Source organism: Dipteris shenzhenensis, chromosome 20, assembly GCF_047967505.1.
Source record: "Dipteris shenzhenensis isolate YYH24624 ecotype China chromosome 20, Dip_SZ_1.0, whole genome shotgun sequence".
NCBI classification, from domain to species: domain Eukaryota; kingdom Viridiplantae; phylum Streptophyta; class Polypodiopsida; order Gleicheniales; family Dipteridaceae; genus Dipteris; species Dipteris shenzhenensis.
The window spans coordinates 20,028,051-20,049,745 of NC_141615.1; the positions used below are offsets into that span (position 1 = coordinate 20,028,051).

Here is a 21,695-nt window from a genome sequence, read left to right on the forward strand (position 1 = left end):
GAATGATCATATGGCATGGTATATGATTGCTGTAACTGGTTTCACATATTGTGGCATGCACTGCTTCCCAACATTTTGTCATCTGGATGCCCCAGAGTCCCAAGTTACTGATACTGGACTGTTTATGATTTAGAATTCCCTATGGATGCTCAATAGGGGTTTTAGATTTTTGAATCAATGCTTTTTGTCTCCCCCCGGTGTTCCAACTGACATTTTAAATATGCTATCTTTTCATTTAAATTGTGAGCTCTACATACATCTAGATAGGAAGTCAATCCTAAATAGTGGGATCCATCTTTCAATAATGATATGCTTCATGAGATATTTAGTGTGAACGGTTTAAATTTCTTGATGTTGTATAAGGCATTTTACTTGCAGATGTCAAATTTAATCACAACTGAATGTTTTTGTGTGGGAAATGTAAGATCTACTTGATCGATGAACCATACTAGAGGTAGCAACAACTTGCAAGACCACATGTAAAGCTCCCAAGATACTGGGTTTTTATGGGCACATTCCATGTGTCACAGGTTGCTTGGACTTGAGGAGTAAATTGATCGGAGAGATTGCAGAAATTGTACTTAGCTATTTTTAGGCTCTTTCATACCTCTGCGAAGTGAGGTGATAAGGGACTCTATTTATTGTTTTAGATGCTTCCACGTCTAGAAGCTCTATGTAGTGCATGATATGAAAGATAGTGTTTTGGCCCACTGCTCTTACATGAGTAGTCATTTACATTTTTTGTCATAAAAGGTCTGTTTGGGCTTCAATGGCCATTTCTATCATGATTTTATACGCCAATGCATTTACATTTAAGGTGGAACTTGTATACCTTTTTCAGCAAGGATGCATTTTGTTTGGCGAATCTTGCTTTCCAAACTTGCCGATCTTGATGCATGACTAAAGCTACTAGCATTGGGTAAGTTTTAGCTAAGGAATTTGCAATGTATTATAGATTGCCTTGTACCATGAAGGCATTTGTTTGTAGAGGAGAGGACCTTATCATTGGTTTTGTTTTTCAAGTAATATTTAGCTATAAATAGATATCTATTTTGTTTACAAGGTCCACAAATGTGTCATTGATTATGCAATTTAGGACCAAAGTTAAGACTTTGTTCTATGCTTATAAAATGTCGGGTTCAAATACACATTGTTGATATGAACACAAGAAATGTAAAGAAAATTAGGAAAGCAAGAGGTTTGAAGGGGAGAAATATTGAAGGTGTAGTAGTTTGAAGGAGAGGATTGATGGAGGATGGTTATTCTAGTTTAAATCATGAATCTTGGAAAAATTCAGAGTTTTAGAGCTTGCCCCTTTATAAACCTCACCTTAGGTGATTTTGAAATCAACTTTATATTCCTAGCCTTCCCTTAACTATATTCTTAACTACTTGAGATTCGCTATTCAATCGCCCCCATTCTCGCCATGCTTCCATGTAATAGATTCTTGTAGAGTGGCATTTGAAGTTTGGATGTTATCAATTAACCCCTTGCTTTGAGTGACCTATCTCACGCAAGGGAGTAAATGTAGAGGAATACTTTCTCTAGTTGATCACTCCTCCCAACAATTTTTGATAGGCTTGTGATCATTGGCGGCCAATTTATCTAAATAACGAACTCCCTTCACTTGTGAATATGTTCTACATTATGGATCTCAAAAAGGTTATTGATCAAGCCCTAGAAAATGTACCCCTTGGTGATACCTCCTCTGTCACTAGAGAGAGAGGCAATTGGCCTACAAGAGGTATAGGCCCTTTGCCAGTTGAGCAGCATTGCAACCATGGATCTCATTGACCTTGGGCAATTTTGGTGACTTGACAAGCCAATTGAATATGTAGAGATTGAATGCTAAATGTCTAAAGAAGAGTTGCTAAATCTCTAAAGAAGAGTTTCGGGTATTGCAATCCTTCCTCTTCACTCCAAGCGCAGAGGAAAGGTGGCACCTTGATGCAATGTAGCCTAGGACTAGGAGGATGCAACATTCTAATCTTTATGTCATTCTACTTTTTATAGTAGGGCTTGGTCATGTGGCCTCCTTTGCCATAGTAATATCGATTATGTTGCTATCTGCTTGCTAGTTCCTTTGCCATGAACCACGTCCTCTTTGTCTTCCCTTTGCCTCTAGAATTGCCTCCTCCTCCTCCACATGACTACTTTTCCTATTTCTATTGTCTTATTTTGATTTCCAAATGGCTCCAAAAAGGCTACTGCACTGGCCTCTAAACAATGACCTTCCCTCTACTTGTACCTACATTTGAGTAGAAGGTAATTCCCTACAATTTTCTTGGCTGATAAACCGTTACATTCCCCATCTATTTACTTATAAGGCAACCGATTTTGAAAGCTTAGGAAAGGTTTCAACGATTCCAATGGTGTTCTAGAATTGTTCATACTTTGCTCCAAGGCCATTCAAGGTCATGGGCACCAAGTCCTCATCACATCAACTGGTGTGCCACTTGAGACTAGAGAATTTGAAAGGATTTACACTTCATGGATGAGTCACTAATGTTCATCTTTCCTACGTACACATTATGCGGCTTGTGCTTAAGTTGCATTTTCTATGCCTGTGTATGGTATTGTATGTCTTCTATGCCCTAATATGGTGTTGTACATCCTCACCAATATATCCAATGCCTCCTATATGTACACAATAATTGCATCATTGACACTTATGGACAGCCAATACATAACTTTCCTTGCTCTCTCGTGCTAATCTTTGAAGGCCTCTAGCTATTGCAGAGTGGGAACCTTTAGAAGAACATGTACCTACTCATCTCCATTGTTGAACTCCCAAAATCCCATTCCCATAAGAAAAATACTCATCTTGAACTTCCATGCTATCAATGGTTGCTCTGTCAAATGATAGAATTGCTTCATTTTGTTCTCATTATCAATGGTTGTTCAATTGTCGTGCCTTAGCATACGTTCGCCATTCGAACAAGGGTGTTGAGCTCCCTACTCAACACTACCCGTCTATGTCCCCCGTCCTTTTCTCAACGCATGCCCCCCCACCCTCCCCTGTAGCACTTGTCAGCTTGTGGGTGTGTGGTGGGTTGCTGGCTAAAATGTTTGTATCTTAGGCAGCCTCAATTCTCTTTGCACTTGCTCTCAAGTGTTGGATACTACTTCTCTTTTCTTCTTGCTAACGGCCCTAGGCTATGACAATGGAGGGCATTGCATCTATCATCACCATATTGGCTTGAGATTTTTTAAAGATCACATTACTTGGAGCCAGTTTGCCTTCAATAATGCACACCAAGGACTTATCAAAATTTGGTCCCTCAAGAAATCAAGCTACAAGTCTCTCCCTTGACGTTTTGAGGTTGTTCTTCATCCTAGTGGAAAGTGGGGGGAATACCCTTGGTTCGTCCATCTCGCTAGAGAATATACCTCCCCGTGTAACTCTTTGCAAGGGTTTTTTCTTTTTGCTAAATTGTAGTAGGGTTTTGATTGACTTCATCCCCCACCTCATGAGCAAGGTTTGAAGAGATTTGGATTGAGTTTCTTTGTGCGCGGTGTTTTTAGTGGAGGCTTGGGATAGAGAGTACTCTGCTACCTTTTGTGTAATGATTGTGTAGTTTGTCAAGCGTTTGGCTTACAATGGTGGATAGATTGTCAGCCATTTCTATAGTACTACAAACTATAACTGCACCATGTGAACTACACAACTTCTACAAATCCAAAATTCATCCTCACAAGGTTGACCTATAACAAAACAACTAATGATAGTGGCAAGCAACCAGTAGTCACTTATAGTAATGAATAAGCATAAACACAAGCAATTGAATACTGGCCTATGATTCTCATAATCTCACCATCAAGGGCTTATAACCAGTTCTCTATCACAACTTCAGACAGATGTGAACAATGAGCATACACAAAAAAAAAAGAGTAGTGCTCACACAAACCTTGCAACTCATAAAGGGACATCGAAATGGGCCCAAAATCAAAATTTAACCATTAAAATTCTACATGATTTGTTTCATAAAAGTGATACTCTCATGCTTCACAATGAAGCACATTACATGCACAATTTCCATTTATGAGAATGTGAGGGAGGAGGCTTCTTTGTAGATTTCTTCATTACAAACTCAAAGGGAGAAGGCACAAGACGTGGAGGTTGAAACCATCTTCTTTCTTCTTACATGTAAAATCCACACAACACACTACATATAAAAGGGGTGTGTAGACTATATCTCTATAAGTGTTCTACTAACTCTTTATACATGGTCCATAGTGGAACCCAAACCATACATGAGTGGCAATCTTACTATGCTGCAACTATAATAAACTACAATAGCTATCATACATGTATTATTTAGTGGTAGCATATCTTCACCTACGAACAACTACCCTCCGGACAAATGAGAATGGTCACCTAGGTATTACATCAAAGTGAACCGTAGTTGAACTTGATATCTCAAATAGCTACCAAGAGGAGTTTTATTCTTAGAGAATGGAGAGTCAATCCTCTTCTCATTTTCATTTGATAGAAAAAAATTATAAATAATGGATCTAGTACTAGCATGTAGCCCCACTCTAGTGCCAACTCATATTACATGCTTAGGGGACATAACAAGATGTTGTGCATTTTAACCACAACAAGAGGGTGATTCATGAGGGCCATCATCGACTATCTCCCAATTGTAAGAGGTCTGAAAGGGATTGCCATCTTCAAATAAAATGTTAAAGTCTTATTATACTATGCAATGAATTTGAATTGGCTGCTTATGTGCATGTATATCTGCTAAATGTGAGCTATGTGTATGATATCCTTGGCCCACTTTTTGCATCCCATCTGCTTTCTACAGATGTCATTATTATTTGAAGAAACTCTCGTATTCTCATCCCAAAATGTTGCCACGCTAGCAATGACTTCTGCAAGTAGGTTGTCTCTCCTTTTCTTGCATTCTATTGAAGCCACATACTTCCCCAAGCAAGTGCAATGTGACACAAATAGGCAAAAGGGCATACTATCAAGCTTCATGTTGTGTATTATAAAATGCAATGACCATTGACATTCTTATGAGCCATATAGCAAGGAATTTCATGACAAAATAAACAATACAAAATTGTAAATAGTGTTGGATTTATTAAAAGATCTTTGCACATGTACAAATTGCACATTTTCAAATTCTTGCATTTAGGGTGAATCTAGATACCAATTTCATCAACTATCAATGTTTAAGACCACCATGCAATAGTCCTGCTATTTTGGATTCCATTTTTTTAATCCATTTTGGTTTTCAACAAATCAAGACAGCAGTTGCCTAAACCATCCCGCTAGTTGTATTGATTGAATTTTCAAATAGTTTAATCATGTAATTTCTAAATCGGGCTAGCTTGGACTTAATATGATTGTCCTAAACTAGCCTGGTGGTTGGAACATCATGCAATATATCACTGTGTTAGTTAAGGTATAAAACCAATTATGTGATTGTCTTAAACCAGTGTTATTGAACAAGAATTAACATCATCTATTTTGCAACCAAAATAAATAGAAATATATTATTTTTGTTTAATTGATTACCAGCGTGGTGTTTGAAATTGTTGTGTTTCCTAGTATTTGAATTAGTTAGGTTTAATTTTTGAGATGATCCGGGTCATATACCAATTTTTAGACCGGGCTAGCTTCGACTTAATGTGATTGTCCTAACCCAGCTTCGTGGTTAGAACATTATGCAATATATCATCGAGCTATGCAGAAGGGTGGTATATAGCTGCTAAGCTTGTGATTTCAGGGTTGTGCTTCATGTTGTACCTACGGGCCGAATGCGATAGGTGCTCGGGCTCAATGTTGGACTGAATTCAGTGCTTTGTTGTGTGATGCCTGCTGGCTTATGGGTGGTGATTGGAATATGGTAGTGGAGGAGGGTGATATATCTCACTTGGGTTTAGGCCTTATGAGGAGGGAGAAAGAAGTGTGGGAATCTCTATGCATGGATTGGGGTTTGCTAGAATGCATTGAATTGGATCATGAAGGATTATATGGCTTCTCCTGGAGCAATAAGAGGAAAGGAGAGGAGTTTAGAGCTGACTTTACAATCTCCCCCTCCTTAACTGCTTGTTCACACTCCAGTACTAAAGTGGCAAGAATACAATCTCGAGGAGCCAACTTTACAACCTTGCCTAAACATTCATGAACCCCAAATGAGAGTCCTATGTGTGAGCCCTAATCAAATCCTGTTTAGCCCATTCTTTAGCCATGAAATGAATACCTCTGATCCCCACGTCCCACTTCATTCATGGGTCCAAAACTCCACTTGTGCAATCCCTCCAAGTCTTCTTAATTTGTTTGCGAAAATCCTCCATAAGTAGAAATCTCTTATCTAACTTAAACGGGATATCCTGTGACCAACCCACATTAGCACGAATCGAGAAGGACCAACAAACAGGAGCATGATTTGATAAACTAGAGAAATTGAGATATTACCCCCTCAACGATGCTCTCAACCACAATGTCGAATGTCTCTTATAAGATTATGGCGAGCCTTTAGGATTCAGGGTATTTGCTCTTATTTGGTTGATAGAGAGCAAAATGGGTTTATCAAAGGTAGGGAAATCATGGAGAATATTCTGAATGTCGCATTGGCCTTGGATTATGCTTGCTCTTCAGGTCAAAGGTGTGTGTTTTTTGATTTTGACTTTGACAAGACTTATGATCGAGTTGAGTGGGAGTTCATTCGAGCAGTTCTGGATCATGTTGGGTTGGGTTCATCTTTAATTAAAATGGTGGAGACGCTCTTTGGAGGAGCCTCTACTATCCTTTTGTTTAAATGGTGGTGTTGTAGGGAACTATACTTTGACCAGGTCCATAAGACAAGGGTGCCCATTGGCACCCCTTTTATTTGCCTTGTGTACTATGCCATTGATAGGGTTGATCAAAAAGTGGCCGCTTGCTAGCACTATTAAGGGGATCTCCCTACCCTATGGGACTCAGTTTTGTGTACAAATGTTTGCCGATGATTTGGTTGCTTTTTCTTTTCAACCCAAGGAGAGTAGCAAGAATTTCCAAGTAAAACATGTAAATCTTAGCAAAACTTAAAAATTTTGCATAAAAGTTTCAAATCTTGGAGAATGTTTCATAACTTTATTTTTATTAGGGCATATAAGCTTTCGATGCCAATATAAAAGTTTCACGGCTTAATGGAGAGGGAGATGGGGGTTGAGAGGTGACTCCAGCCTTTTGGAACATATTTGATGGGGTGGGCGATGCTTCATGATGGTAAGGGCCAGGTCCTTGCACAAGGCAGGAGTTAGATATTGGTCCCAACTGTGGGATTCCAAGGATGCTTTCTGGAAAACGTTGGAGGTAAAGTGTGAATTTGGGTTGCCTGAATTGGATGCAAATTTTCTGTCAAGAGTTGTGACGTTGGTCCCTCCAAGCTGGCCAACGAATTCAGTACCCACTAGAGGATCAGTGGTCCAAGTGCTTCAGGAAGGTATGGAGTGGTCTTCTCCAAGGGAAGTTAAGTTTTTTGCTTGGGAAAATCATTCACAAGTGGCTCCCAGTACGTGGCAGGTTATCTAAGTGGCTTCCGGTCAACCCTGTTTTCGGGTTATGTGGTGGGGCTGTTGAGCAGGTATTACATATGTTTTGGGAGTGTCCCCTGAGAGGTTTGGACTGTTTAGAGCGCGCAATTAGAAGGTCAGGACTAATGGGTGTATACTCTATCCGGAATGATTGGAGGTTAGCACTCATAGGAGACGTATTTAAGCTGCCTTCGACTTTAGCTTCGTGTTGGAGCTTTCTCAGAGCGGGAGTCTGTTGGGCTGCTTGGATGATCCGCAATTCGGTGGTGTCCAAATCGTCTGTGCCGTTTGGTTCAAGACTTATAGAGATGCAGAAGATGCTTAAGTCCATTCTGTTTGATATGGGTAGTTTGCTGATGAGGAGAGATTCCCTGCTGCTGGGGGGTGGCTACGGGCGGTTTGCCCATTGGTAGTAGCCAAATTTTTGTACTTGGTCGTCTGTTTTTGGGACCGACCATTCTTTCGAATTTTGAAGTTTTCAAATGGTTCAAATCAAGTGCGAATAATTTATGAGTTTTTAGATAAATTGGGAATCTAGCATTTGAAAAAGGTATTTGTATTTGTTGTGAAGTAACGTTAAATATTCGGCTTCTGATGTCACTCATGAAGTAACACGCCAAAGCTGTTGTGGTGAACAGTGGAACAACTTTACTCTTTGATTATTGTCGACAACTCCAAAGTTGTAATGTCTAGACTCGCTCATCCCTTCACAAGCATTTACTGATTCTACTTAGCATCTCCCTCGTCTCTTCGAGCTCACCTCTATGGCTCCCCATGTCCTTCTGGTGCCTTGGCCTACTCAAGGCCACATCAACCCCATGATGCAATTGTCCAAGAAACTCACGGCCGCAGGAATCATCGCAACTTTTGTGAACAGTCAGGTCAATCACGAGCGTTTGATTCGATCTCAATCTCAGTCTACGCCTGCGTCTAAACGGGAAGAAGCTGCCGTGGTGGGCTTCCAATCAAATCTTAGGCTTGTGGGTGTTCCTGACGGCCTCACTGCCGAGGACTACGTAGCATATAACCCCGTCCAGATGGCTGAAGCCATGAACAACATCGAGGGCTTGCTCGTGGATCTCATTCAGAAATCCTCGCCTCCTGTAACTTGCATCATAGGGAACGTGTTTCTGTTGTGCACGCTCAACGTGGCGAAGAAGATGAACATCCCCCACATAGCCTTTTGGACTCAGTCTGCAGCATCTTATGCTGTTTATCTAATCTTCACGCAAGATTTTCATCCCCCGGCAACAGGTTGTATGCTTCACCTTCCGATTGTATTTTCATGCTTTATGTGTGCTTTCACAGGCATTCATTGTTTGCAAGGAGGCTAAGTTCTGACAAGCTTTCGTATTGTTTCTCAGAGAATCGTGTTCTTGACGGAGAGGCTTCAGACCGTTTTACTTACATCCCTGGATGTCCACCCCTGAAAAGGAGTGAAATTCCCAAGTTTCTGGAACCGCGTGATCTTTCCGATTATTTATTTCGCTATTCTACCGAGTGCTTCGCTCGCATACATGAGTCTTCCTTTGTTCTCGCGAATACCTACACCGAGCTGGAAAAGCTTACTTTAGAGTTCATCAGGAAAAAGGACAAGATTTACGACATCGGTCCCCTCTTGCCGTCTGAGTTCTTTTGCAGCGACAGTGACCTGAAGGTGAGCCATGGTAGTGCACTATGGGCAGAAGACTATGGCTGCTTACAATGGCTTAATCAGCAAAAACCTTCTTCGGTACTGTATGTTGCATTCGGTAGCGTAGCAGTAGTTTCAGCCCAGCAAATGCAGGAGTTCGCAAAAGGCCTAGAGGCCTCGCAAGTACCGATACTGATGGTCGTCCGCCCCTCCCTGATGTCTGGGGATTCAGCAGTCTTTCCCGAAGGCTTCTTCGAGAGAATGAAGGATCGTTCATGTTTTGTGGAATGGGCACCGCAGCTGCAGGTGCTATCACATGGGGCGGTGGGCGGCTTTCTAACGCACGCGGGCTGGAATTCGACACTGGAGGGAATCGCAAGCAAAGTGCCGATGCTATGCTGGCCATGGTTTTTCGATCAGATGATGGGGTGCAGGTGCATAGAGGATGGGTGGGGGGTAGGGATGGAGCTGAGGCGGGAGGAGGCAGGAGGGATGGTGGCGGCGAGGGAAGTGAAGGAGAAGGTGAGGGCGCTGATGAGCAAGGACGTGAACAACAAGAGCAGAGCGATAATTTTGAGGGAGAAGGTGGCCAAGCTTGGTGATGCTGCAAAGACAGCTTTTGTGGATCAGAATGGCTCCTCTCACACTAACTTTGAGGCCTTTCTCAATTTTGTTCGGGGACTCTAAGGGAAACTACAGCCTAACACTAACTTTGAGGCCTTTCTCAATTCTGTTCGTCGACTCTAGGCTTAGAGGCCGTTCCCACCATGTTATTGGCGCGACGGCATATTTGCCAGATGCGCATTCCCACAGCTAGCCTTGTCAAAAGAGCTGCAGATCTCACGAGATTTGCGCCCTGGGAACTCGGCTTTCTTCCATGGCATTTTGAGGCTCTGCATCTTCAATAATCTTCAACTGGTTTATCTGAACGTGTATCTTCAATTGGTTTATACAAATGTTTTGCCTTGCTACCGAATGTCCTGCTGCTAGGATGTAGGACGAATGCAGGAAGAACAGGGCGGGAGACGTCATGCACGAGGGCCCCATGTTCTATCCTTGTGTAGCATTCTCTGGATGCCTTACCATGCTCTATTCCTCCACCACGGGGCTAGTATATATGCTAGCCTAGCCTACCATGGGGATGTGCTCTTAACATCTAGGCTCAAATGGGCTGGTTGGATTATCACACAATAGTGCACCAACTCATCAACATTTTAGATTTTTGGTCCTCCAAGGATCCTAAAGGATGGGCAGATTAGTTTTTTGCTAATCAGGCACATCCCACTTCTTTCAGTTCATTTGGTCAACTTGACCACTTTAATTTTTGGTTTAGTGGTTGTTTAAGGCTTTCTAATCCACTCCTAATGTGTTGTTAGGGTCAAGTTTTTGTACTCTTGTGGAGGTTTCAAATGCTTTTGTCTTTTATTGGGTATTTCTCTCTAGAGATGGAGGCTCTCTTTGTCTCTTGTATGACACCACTTTTGCTAAAATAGCCATGTCCCCACTTTTATTTAATGCTTCATCCCACCATCCACCACCACACACACACACACCTCTTTTCTCTAGTCTCTTTCACTCATCTACCTAGAGTACAAGATCAACATCATCTTTTTTCAGTACACATGTCATCGATCCATTGACACAATCTACTCTACCAATCACATAATTTCTCTTAGTATTCTTTGGCACCACCATTTCTCAACACCCCCACATGACTTTACACTTAGACTTATAATGACATTCCAAAAGGCAAGGCCTTAGTAGGATCCCCACCTTTTTTGGTGAGTCAATTTCCATTTTTTTAGTTAATCAATTTTTGTTTTTTTAGTTAGTCAATTTTTATTTTTTTAGTTAGTCAATTTTCGTTTTTTTAGTTAGTCAGTTTCCGTTTGAAATTTCAAATTTGCATAATTTTCTAAAAAATAATGCTATTTCAGCCATATATACCTGGGGGGTCACTAAGAAATATGTAAGATAGCACGTGTAATCAACAGAAGGTGTGTTTCATATGTTTATAGAGTTATAGAAAATATACATACATAAGGGATTTTTTAATTTAAAAAAAGAAAGTTTTCAAACATAAGGGATACTTTTATTATCTCAAAAGTTTACAGAAGGGGTGTCTAGGGGGTGTCTATACCCCTATTTATATCATATATATTGTATGTAGTAACAAAGTCCTAAATGAATAGCCTCCTCACAGTCACTAGCTTATTGGAAATAATAATGACAAATGCTTCACAACTACATAATGGAATTTGCCTTCCTGATCCCCTCCTGATCATGGTAGCATGATGCATCTAGTCTCATATAACTTTTGGCCACTTGAATATTTTAATAGCTTTCTTTATTTTTTTCCCCAGTGAAAAGGATCTTCTATTAAACTTGAAAATCAACCATACAAATTAGCAATCCAAAAGGCATTGATCATGGGAAAAGGAAAACAATCTATTGATTATGTAAAAAACCAACCTGTTTCTAGAGAAGCTAGCTCACAATCTCTCAAACAAGGACTAATAGCTAGGATGGGGGTCTATACAACCAGTAAATACCTCTCATAGTAATCGCATAAAAGGCCAAGTCTTATAGAATCGCGCTCCTGCCTTTCCATGGTTGCTATAGAACTCAGAGTCCCACTCTCGCATATGGTGCATAGCCTATAAATAATCTCTTATGATGGTGACTAGGGTGGCTATTGGGGGATCCTGATGGTCTCCATGACCAACTGTAACGAGCAACCCAAATGTTCTAAGTAGTGATGCTGGACACTTTCTCCCATATGCTATCCTCTAGAGAAGGCTGAGGGCGCATGCGAGAGGAGTCACCTCAAATGTCTCTAATCTGAGAGCATTGTCAAAACATGTGTACCTCAGGATCTATGGAGCACTCTAAGGTGGATGGAACCTATGTGGAAACATGATGAAGAGAGTGCTCATGACATGTACCTCAAGTCAATTAGGTTCCAAGATAGATTAGCTTAGACTCATAAAGAGAATCTTGAGATAGTGCAAAGTGCTTGATTTATATTACTTCAAATGAAACTCCCTTTTATAGGTGAGGGTACTTACATCCATTTGCTTGCTCACATGTGGGATATCTCCTCCATTCCATGTGGTAGCTTGCCCTTTACTCATACCTTTGCTCTACATGTGCTCATGGCACCACAACTCTCAATACCTCCCCTTGGTGCCATAATCCTTTGGCTACTGCAAGGTGGTCAGATGTGAGTTACATTCCATCACCTCCCCTTAGTGCATACATTGCTACTTAAGGTGGTAAAGTGTGGCTTTTACATGTCAATACCTCCCCTGGGTGCTTTCATAGCTACTCTCAGGTGGTCAGGCTTGATTTACAAAATACAGACAAGGTTGGTAAGGTTTTCTTTTTGCTTCTCAATACATTTTGTTCTCGTCATTCTACTCATGGCTTGATGATGACTCCACATAGTTGACTTGCTGGTTCTTCAATCTGCAATCTTCTTCCTTGTGTAGCTTCATGCATGATGCTTTGTTCTTCCATGTACCTTAATGCTTTATGTGTGGATGCCATGCTTTCTGCTATGGTCATCTCATGCACTTGTGCTTTTGGCATGCTTTCTGCATTCATGCGTTGCTTTTTCATTTATTGCAAAGGTCTTACCATGAGCTTTATTTTGCTTCAATGGCAGTGTCTAATTGCTAACAATGATTCTGACTTGATAGACATGTAGGGCTTGAAAAGATGATGACTTTTCCTTTTTGGAGCGTGTGCAAATTCTTCCTAGATTGGAAGTTACGGCTTGTCGAAGTTCCTGTGAAGAAGAGGGCTTTTGATGATGTGTCATAGGTTGTTCACATGCAATTACAAATTGTCCTTGGCAAGGGTTTATTGTGCTGAGGTAGCCCTATACCACGTGGCACACTTTTAACTAAATTGCATTAACCCAGAGTTCAAACAAACCTAACTATGGTCTAAGTAATTGAACCTAACCTCACAAATTGAACCACACCTAACTGTGGTTAAGTTTTATCTTTACCACGTGTCTTAAGGTTCTAAACCTTAGAGAAGAAGAAGAGAAAGAAACTTTGAGGCTTTTGCGATGGTGCGATGCGGTGAGGAGGATGATGGCATGCGAAGCGGTCACTGCTCTGCTTTTTGCACAGAGAGGTCGTTGTGTTGGAGTGAGCTTTCGGGAGTCCTTTCATTGTAGAGACAGCCGTCGATGGAGGATCTTGGTCGTAGTTGGTAGGAGCTCGTGGTGTTGCCGGTTGGAGAGAGAGCAGGAGCTCATTGATGATGGAATTGTTGGCTATGGTTATCGGAAGCTTCATGGCAGAGGTTCATTGAGGAGGTGCTGCACCATGAACGTTCGTTCACAATGACTAGCAGGTGGCTGCAAAGGAGGTTGATGTAGCTAGGTTCTTCCCTTCAGAGGTGGCTGTCTTTTGCTTTGGAGAGGCTAGTCGATGATGAGGCTGGAGTTGCTGGCTTGTGTTGGAGAGATGCAGCTAGAGTTGAACACTTGTGCATGCTGCCGGGTCGCGCAAGGATTAATGGAGCTGTTGCGCTCAAGTATGTTGATAGTGGAGAAGTCGGTGAGCTTAGAGCCACCTTGCTCATGCTATTGCACTGCTGTGGGATGGGTTTGCAGTGCAGAGGACGTTGATAAACTGGCACTCCAGTAGATAGTGTATGGAAATGAGGGCGCTATGGCTGTAGAAGTATAGAAGGAGGGCCTTTAGTTGTTGCCTAAGTTTGCAGCGAGCATCACAAGAGTAGAGTAGCCGAGTTGGTAGGTGGAGTTGAAAGAGATATTCATCCCATTGTAAGGAGCAGAAGTCAGAGAAGCACTGTTGTTTTGCTAGTGGGTGAACTCTTTGGTCGATGTAGCAGAATTTTCTCAAAGCTATCAACAAACTAAAAAATCACAGAGTCTCTTTCTCACAAGCTCTCTCTCAAAAGAAGAATAAGAAGAAGTTCTCACAGATCTATCTCACAAAATAGATCTCTAAAAGGAATGAACTTTCTCAGCCAAGTCTTCTAGAAGTTACAAGAGACATCAATAAATACATGGATTACACGTGCATCATATTTCATCCTGTCTCTCTGCTTTCATAGCCATTCAACTGGAAACTAGCTAGCCGACCTTGACTTATCTCATGGATTTTTTGAAGGTCTAGTGTAGCTTTGGATGCATAACTTTCTAAAAAAGAATGCCATTTAGCCATTCATACGTGGGGGGTCACTAAGAAATATGTAAGATAGCATGTACAATCAATAGAAAGGGTTTCATATGTTTATGGAGTTATAGAAAATATACATACATAAGGGATTTTTAAATTCAAAAAGTGGAAATTTTTATACAAACTTGAAGCATTGAATATGGTCACATTTGTTCCAATGATTCAAAAAAAGGCAGCAATCTGGGCTAACATTACATTTTTTTCCCTTTCACAGATGTTGTGGCCCTCAGTGGCACATTCCTCACTCGATACTACGAGGAGAAGACCGTGGTCCACATTTTCGCCCACCAAGCTTGGATGGATGGACCAGAAGGACTTGATGATTGGCGCCTATGTGGGTCGGTAACTAGCTTCCCCAAGCAAATTAGTTGGCATAGTAACTATTGACCTCATATTTCATTCATGGTTGTAACCTTAAACTAAAACAATGGTGTACCTTAAACTAAAACAATGGTGTATCTTCTACATATACTAGTACCCCCACATTTAAGGCTATCATTGATGATGCATGTCTTATTCATAAAAGTAGTTGCCATAGCAAGTCCCAGTCTGGTAGAATGGACTCCTCGGATGAGTCTTTGACTTCTAACTTTGATGGCCATAGTTAGAATAAAGCTTAAATTCTTCAAGATGGCATAGGTGCCAGTACTTTTCATCTCGAATGCAAACAATGAGTCATAAAAAATGACGAGTCATGAGTTGTTGTTTGCAACATACCATCTTCTTGTTTTACTTGGCCTAAATATTGTTCAATTTTAGAAAGTTTTAGAAACCTTAAAGATAATTTTCATAACTTTTGCAAAATAAGCTTATTTTTTGAATTGATTGAGCAAATGCACATATCACAAATTTAGAATTGAAAAATATCCACTTTTCAAGTCAAATTAGAAAATTGGAAAAGTGAAGTTCATTGATAAGATCTAATATTCTATAAATCCTTTAATAATTCATGCATGTCTATGTAATATATAATTCATTCATCAATTAGAATCACAAAGACATGCCTTTTTATTGTAAAAGAAATTATCTATCAAAACAAAATATTGCTCACATTTCACCATGAAATATTTACAAACCATCAATAAAAAGATAGTGACAACATATTGTGAAGAAGATAATGAGACTCATGAATAACACAAATGTTTTGGAGTAACATGAGTAATGGGCAAGAAAGTGAGAAATTCTATCCTAATGAGACTCATTAACATGCGTAATGGAAAAAAAGGCAAGAAATCCTATTTAATTTATATCAATGGATGTTCTTCTTCTTGTTGGTGTTCCTCTCCCTCTTGTTGCTCAAGATTAGCATCAAGAGTATTGATTACTATTTTATCCTCCTCATTATGAGCATCTGGTTCATAATCAAGTAGATCGACAATCTCCCCAACAACTTGTTCACCAATGGGAGGTTGAGGCTCTCTAGAAGCATCAAAAACCTTGGATTAGACTCTGTAGTCTTCATTCCCACTTCCTGGTACTCATTTGGAAACTCTCTGAGTGCCGTCACTCTTTGTTCAATAAATTGTACCTGTAAAGGGCCGCACTCAACAGCAATAACATTTCTCCCCCTCTTTAGAGCGCTGACAGTTGTGGTGCCTTTTTCGGTAAACAAGTCCATTATCCATTCTCCCTTAATTGAAAGAAGGTTAGTTAAATCCATCATTAAAAGTTGAGGCTCTTGATAAGGATTAATTATGCCTGTTAATTTACCTCTCGTATGCTTGAACTTTTTGCAAACACTGGGTCTCTCAAACACATTTGTACGAGTTGGTTTCATGCAAAATTATATGTCCCTTGAGCTCTTAATCTAGATAGAGAGTGAAACCCAATCGTTGTTGCAAACTCACATGCCCAAGAAAGTCGATCAATTATGTACCCATGGATGTTAGGTTTAGTCCTGCACGTAAGATTCTATTTAAAAATGCCACAAAAATGTAACCAAAAGAAAAGAAAGGGCTAAAGAAGAGAAAAAGTAGAAATAGTACCATATGATCATCTGATTCACCATGTTAAGATCTGTGAAGGCTTTTTGAGTAGCCGTTATTTGATCATGAGCAAAAAATATGAGTGCCCATGATTCACAAGTTGTCACTTTTTGAAAAGTTTGAATGACTCTTTTATAAGCACTTACTCCATACTTCACATCATCATTGCCTGAGTTTGGAGCTTTGAAACCATATGGAGCATCAATGATTGCTAAAGTATAAGGACGAGTTGTCACAAATGTGTCCATGTCCTCTACTCGTCCTTCATGAACTGTCCAAAGCAAAGGAGGCTCATCCACATCATCTGAAATATATTTGTGTAAACGAGGATCATTTTGAATTGTTTGTTCTTGCTCTCTTCTTTTCCTCTATGTTCGACAATGAGACAAGAATTGTTGAAAGGGTTGAGGAATTTCCATCAGCTTAACACGAGGGTCTCGATTCTGCATTTCATAGATATTAAGTAAGACCCAAGATTCTTGAAACTTAAAATGGTATCAAAGAGTTCACATTTTAAAATGTAAATCATAACATTTGACAAGAATTGAGATTGTTAAGGCTTAAAAATGAAAATATTGATCTTAGAATCTCAAATATGACCTTAAGCTAGAACCTAGAATGCAAAGTCCATGCTGATGAGACTAGAAGTGGATTCTAGAATTGAAAGAGTGCTCATGTGATGTTAAGATGAAAACTAGAAGAAGAACCATACAAATGTGGAGGTAGGATTCTGGAATCCACTTACACATTTTTCAAATAGAAATAAGAATCTCTCAAGCTCCTTTGGGTTACTTGAATCAAGATGGTATTCCTAACTTCATCCCAATCATTATAGTTCAACTTTTCTATCATAATTCTTTGCATGTGCAAATAAGATTTTTGCCTGCAAAGACAAAACTATGTTTATTAAGAAGCTAAAAGAAAGTTCTTGAGTGAAAATGATTATTATAACATTTGAGTGAATGAGAAAAGTAAGAAATATACCTTTCAAACTTTGCTCCCATCTCCTATAAGGAGATGTTTCTAGCCTTCACACATGCTAGAACTCTTACTATTAGAGATGTATCACGAATTCCCCCATGAGAGCAAGAAGGAGCCTTCAACATCTTTTAACCTTTCAACTTTCCTTACTCCCGTTAATCAAGAATCTCTTCTTATAGGTTCTAGACATCCCCATCACAAAATGCCAACTGAAAATAATTATCATAATGCTTGATGTTAGTCTTTTGGTTAGCACCACGTGCATTATTCTTGCGTACTTGTAGACCACATCTCTCACAAAGCGTGACTCGAAATTTATCATCAACAATCTGGCCTTCACTTAGTTGCTTGACTCATTCATTATGAAGGAATCTAATTTTTTGAATGAAAGTCATCTGTAAGCAATAATCTGAGTCAACATTGTGATCCATGGATAATATTGTACACTCCTCATCAGTCAAACCTGCATAAATCCAACAAATTGTTGTCTTATAACTGTCAATGTGGTCATATTCTAGACAAAGTTCTTTTTTTGCAAGTAATCCATGGGCTCCAGCTAGAACATAATACTTGTAAGAATCTGGTTGAGACTTTATCCATGAGTTCTTTGTAGGACATTGATCCCTGTCCACCAAAACAAGTAGTGGTAGCACCATGGCTGTTCATTTTTCTCTTGAGGTTGGAAACATGCACTTCATCGATACGTCCTAGTTGAAGTGGCCTTTTTCTAATCTTGGGATCAATGGGAGGTAGTTCGGGAGGTAGTTCAATACAATTGATGCGTAGCTCATAAGGTAAAGGATTGATCATATTTGTCTTCTTACACATCTCGCAGGTAGCATTATCTGAATTCTCACCTTGTGGAGCTGACAAGGGTGCACCTTGACCTAAGGGCACAATCTCAACTTCACTTAAGAGTTGTTTCTCCCTTTTTTTGCCTTTACTACCTTTTGTTCTTGTGTCTTGCATAGAAGGTTCTTGAACTAGCTCCTCTTCACTCGAATCATTAGTGTCAGTGTCCACATCTTCTTGCATCTCTTCATCTTCATTAGAGGTACTTGCAAAATCTGAACCACCAAAAATACTTTCCATGTGCTCTGGAATGCTTGGCCAAAACTCTAAAATCCAACAAGAAAATAGGAGCTTAGGAAAAAAACATGCAAATTACAGTTAGAATAACTAGGAGATGAAGAGCAAATTTTCTTACAAATGTTTGCATCGCATCTTTAAAAATTTGTTGTGTGCTTTGGGGATTGACGTCTTGTAGCTCAAAGTCCTTTTGAAAGAGGAGTACAACAACTTCAAAAGATCCTAGTTCAATCTCAACCAGAAAGAACATCAAGTTTTTGATCTTTGCTCCATTACATTTATGATACGTCCAGCCCATTGGAATTGATTAGTATCACTTGATAAACCTTTATGTTTAGTCACACGAGCAAAAAGGTAGTAGTAGGCTCAACTACTGTCCTAGGAAGGCTAGGAACTCCCATGGTCAATGTCCAACCATGCCCATATTTTGATTTTTTATTATTTCCCTCAAAAGAATCATCATTGCCAATAGTTTTTGAAGCCTTTGGAATAGGAGCCTCCATCTCATTTGAAGAGCGCTTACCTGTACGACCTTTCACTCTTGATGGTGTCAACTAGCTTTGCTGTGGAAATTGTTCTGCTGTAAGAAGAGGCTTTTTTTTAGACACTCGCTCCCTTGTTGGCATGACCTTTTTAGTTGTAGAGACTATTCAATTGTAAGAAGCTCTCTCTTGATGAAGCATTTGGTGAATTGATCGATATTGTCTCTGCAAATGGTGGACTCATGGGTGGTGCTTGCAAACGAGAAGGAGTCAAGGAGCCTGAACACCTCAACTTTCCTCTTCCAACACCTCCCACCTCAGAAGGTGATGTATTTTTTGACGTTTTAGACTGTTTCTTGGAGTGGAGAAGCTGGGATTGTGATGCCATTGCCTGGAAAACAAATACTGAGATTAAGAAAACTTAAAGTAATGGAGGAAAGAGAAATTAGTGAAGAAGTGCTCCTAGAAAAGTCACATTAGCATGCCCCATCATGAAACACCTTAGAAATTGGATTCTAGAATCCAAACTAAACAAAAGAAGTTTAAAGAAGAACTAGTGAAGTGGAAAGTAGCATGGAAGATGAAACCTAGAGTGTTGTAAAAGAACAGTGAGTCGCAAATCTAAGAGGTAGGATTCCAGAAGCCTAGTTTGAAAGGTACAGAAATTTGGAAGTGCAATATTTACAAAAAAACATGTCAAAAATAGAAATTCAAGAGAACATTGCGAAATCTCTCCAAATTCACATAAAGTTTGTGAACTTGGGAGATAATAACGGCAATATTTTGACCAAAAGAGCACTTTTCTCATTATAAACATATAGAAATAGTTGCTTCCACTTGTTAAAAAAAGCAAGAAAGACGTTAAATAAAGAACATTTTTCAAGAAAAACCTACGAAATTTCAACTTTTATAGAATTTGTAAACTAAACATGATTCTTGTAGGGAATTTTCACCTCTTTGTAAAGAGTGTCAGTGGATAGAACTTGAGCACAAGGAAGTGCTATAATTTTGTTTACTGAACGAGATTTTTGTGTGTTGAATGTAGAGTCAGTGAATCCGAATTGAAGGATGGAATTTGATCCACTAAGACTCATGAATATGTGGGAGAGGTGAAAGGAATAGAAGATTTACGATTGTTACCACTTTCCCTTCTTCTTCTCTTTTTGTCACAATTTGCAAGATTTCATAGCACCTGCTAGGCGTTTCCCCTAGGTATAGAGAACTCAGATTCTAGAATCCGATTTCATGAAAACAAAGGGGCATAGACAAGGGCAATAGACAATAGTTTGAAGCTTTTGCATGATGTAAAAGTTGTTTGTGTTGATGTTAACATAACCGTGTTGATTTTTGGGATTCCAGTATCCCAAGTGTAAAGAACTAGGATTCCAGAATCCCAAGTGTAGAGAACTACGATTGTAGAAATGAACCTTCAAAGCAATACAACAGCTGTAGAGAAGAAAAAGTAGCTTCAATGGCGCTTTTCAGACTTTTGCACTATATTCTAGATGATTGTGTTCCTCCCCAATGCAACCATGTTGTTTCTCAGGATTCTAGTATCCCAAGTGTAGAGAACTGGGATTCTAGAATCCAACTTCAAAGAAAAACAATAGGCTCAAACAAGGCAAACAAGCTTTTATGACCCTTTTTGAGATTTTGCATTGTGTTCCAATTGATTGTGTTTCGTTTTGGGATTCTGGTATCCCAAGTTTGCAAAACACGGATTTTGGAATCCAAATTACTAAAAGTAGAAGAGGCACTCCCCAAGCGAAGGAGTGAAAATTAATAAATTGGTCATACCGTGGTGGACCGGGGTCTACCGACAATCCCTAAACCTTGCTGCTGGGGGCGTTGTCCCCAAACCCCCTAAGGGGCTGCTGCCCCCCGAACCCTGTGCTATCAGGGGAATTGCCACCAAACCCCCATTGATGCTTGAAGTTCAAAAAACTTTCCACTACATGTCTTTTTGTTTTGGGATTCCAAAATCTTTCACATCTTAGTTCAACTTTGTAAGTCCACTCTTCCCAAATTTTCAGATTCCAGAATCCCAAATAGAGCTATTTCTTTACAACCAATGGTTAGGGTCCAAATCCCAATCTTCATATGAAGTGGATTCTGCAATCCTACTTTCCTCTTCACGAGTTCTTTAAAAAAAAAAATCTTAAAAATAAGACTTCCAAGGTTTGGATTATAGAATCCTAACTTATTTTCCTTTTGGAATGGAGGACTCATCTTGAGAAGAAAATTTTTTTCCTTTGAATGTTGTTTACTTTCACGTGTAATTATGTTTCAATAATTATAAACAATCGACCCAAAGTTTACAGACAAGGATATCTCCTCATAACTAACTCTATACCTCAGACTAGCAAAATTTGCTCCTTATCTTTTCCAAATATACGAACTCTCATAAAAACTACCTTTGTGGAATCCCAAAACATTAACTTCAAATTAAGTAATGTTCTATAAAAAAACAATATTTTTAGAATGTAAACTAAACAAGACAACCTTTGCTTAAAAAATGTACAAAAATGTGTTCAAGCCTTTATAGTGCTCTCGAGCTCCAATTCCAACTCTTGCAATTGAGAAATAAGGCCCTCCACCTCCTTTTAAAGCACTCTTTCTCTATTTTTAAAAAGTTTCTATATTTTTTAAATTTAAGTAGTTAAATTCCATAAAAAAAGATTACACAAATTCTTTCCATGTCTCTAAAGCCTCATTTACAAGGTGCAATATTTCATTTGTGTTTGGTGATAGAGTGGTAATATGGAGCTCA

General features: G+C 39.6%; 1 protein-coding gene and 1 pseudogene across 1 annotated transcript; one reads left to right on the forward strand and one right to left on the reverse strand.

The window, feature by feature from the left end:
- Window positions 1-8,228: 8,228 nt before the first annotated feature.
- On the forward strand, window positions 8,229-10,396 carry LOC147889391 (linamarin synthase 2-like). The gene is made up of 2 exons (XM_087391863.1): window positions 8,229-8,787; window positions 8,898-10,396. The coding sequence occupies exons 1-2, from the start codon at window positions 8,298-8,300 to the stop codon at window positions 9,851-9,853; spliced, it is 1,446 nt and encodes a 481-aa protein (XP_087247989.1). The 5' UTR covers window positions 8,229-8,297; the 3' UTR covers window positions 9,854-10,396.
- A 7,086-nt stretch (window positions 10,397-17,482) lies between these two features.
- LOC147889392 (uncharacterized) lies at window positions 17,483-18,010 on the reverse strand (annotated as a pseudogene).
- Between the last annotated feature and the right edge of the window lie 3,685 nt (window positions 18,011-21,695).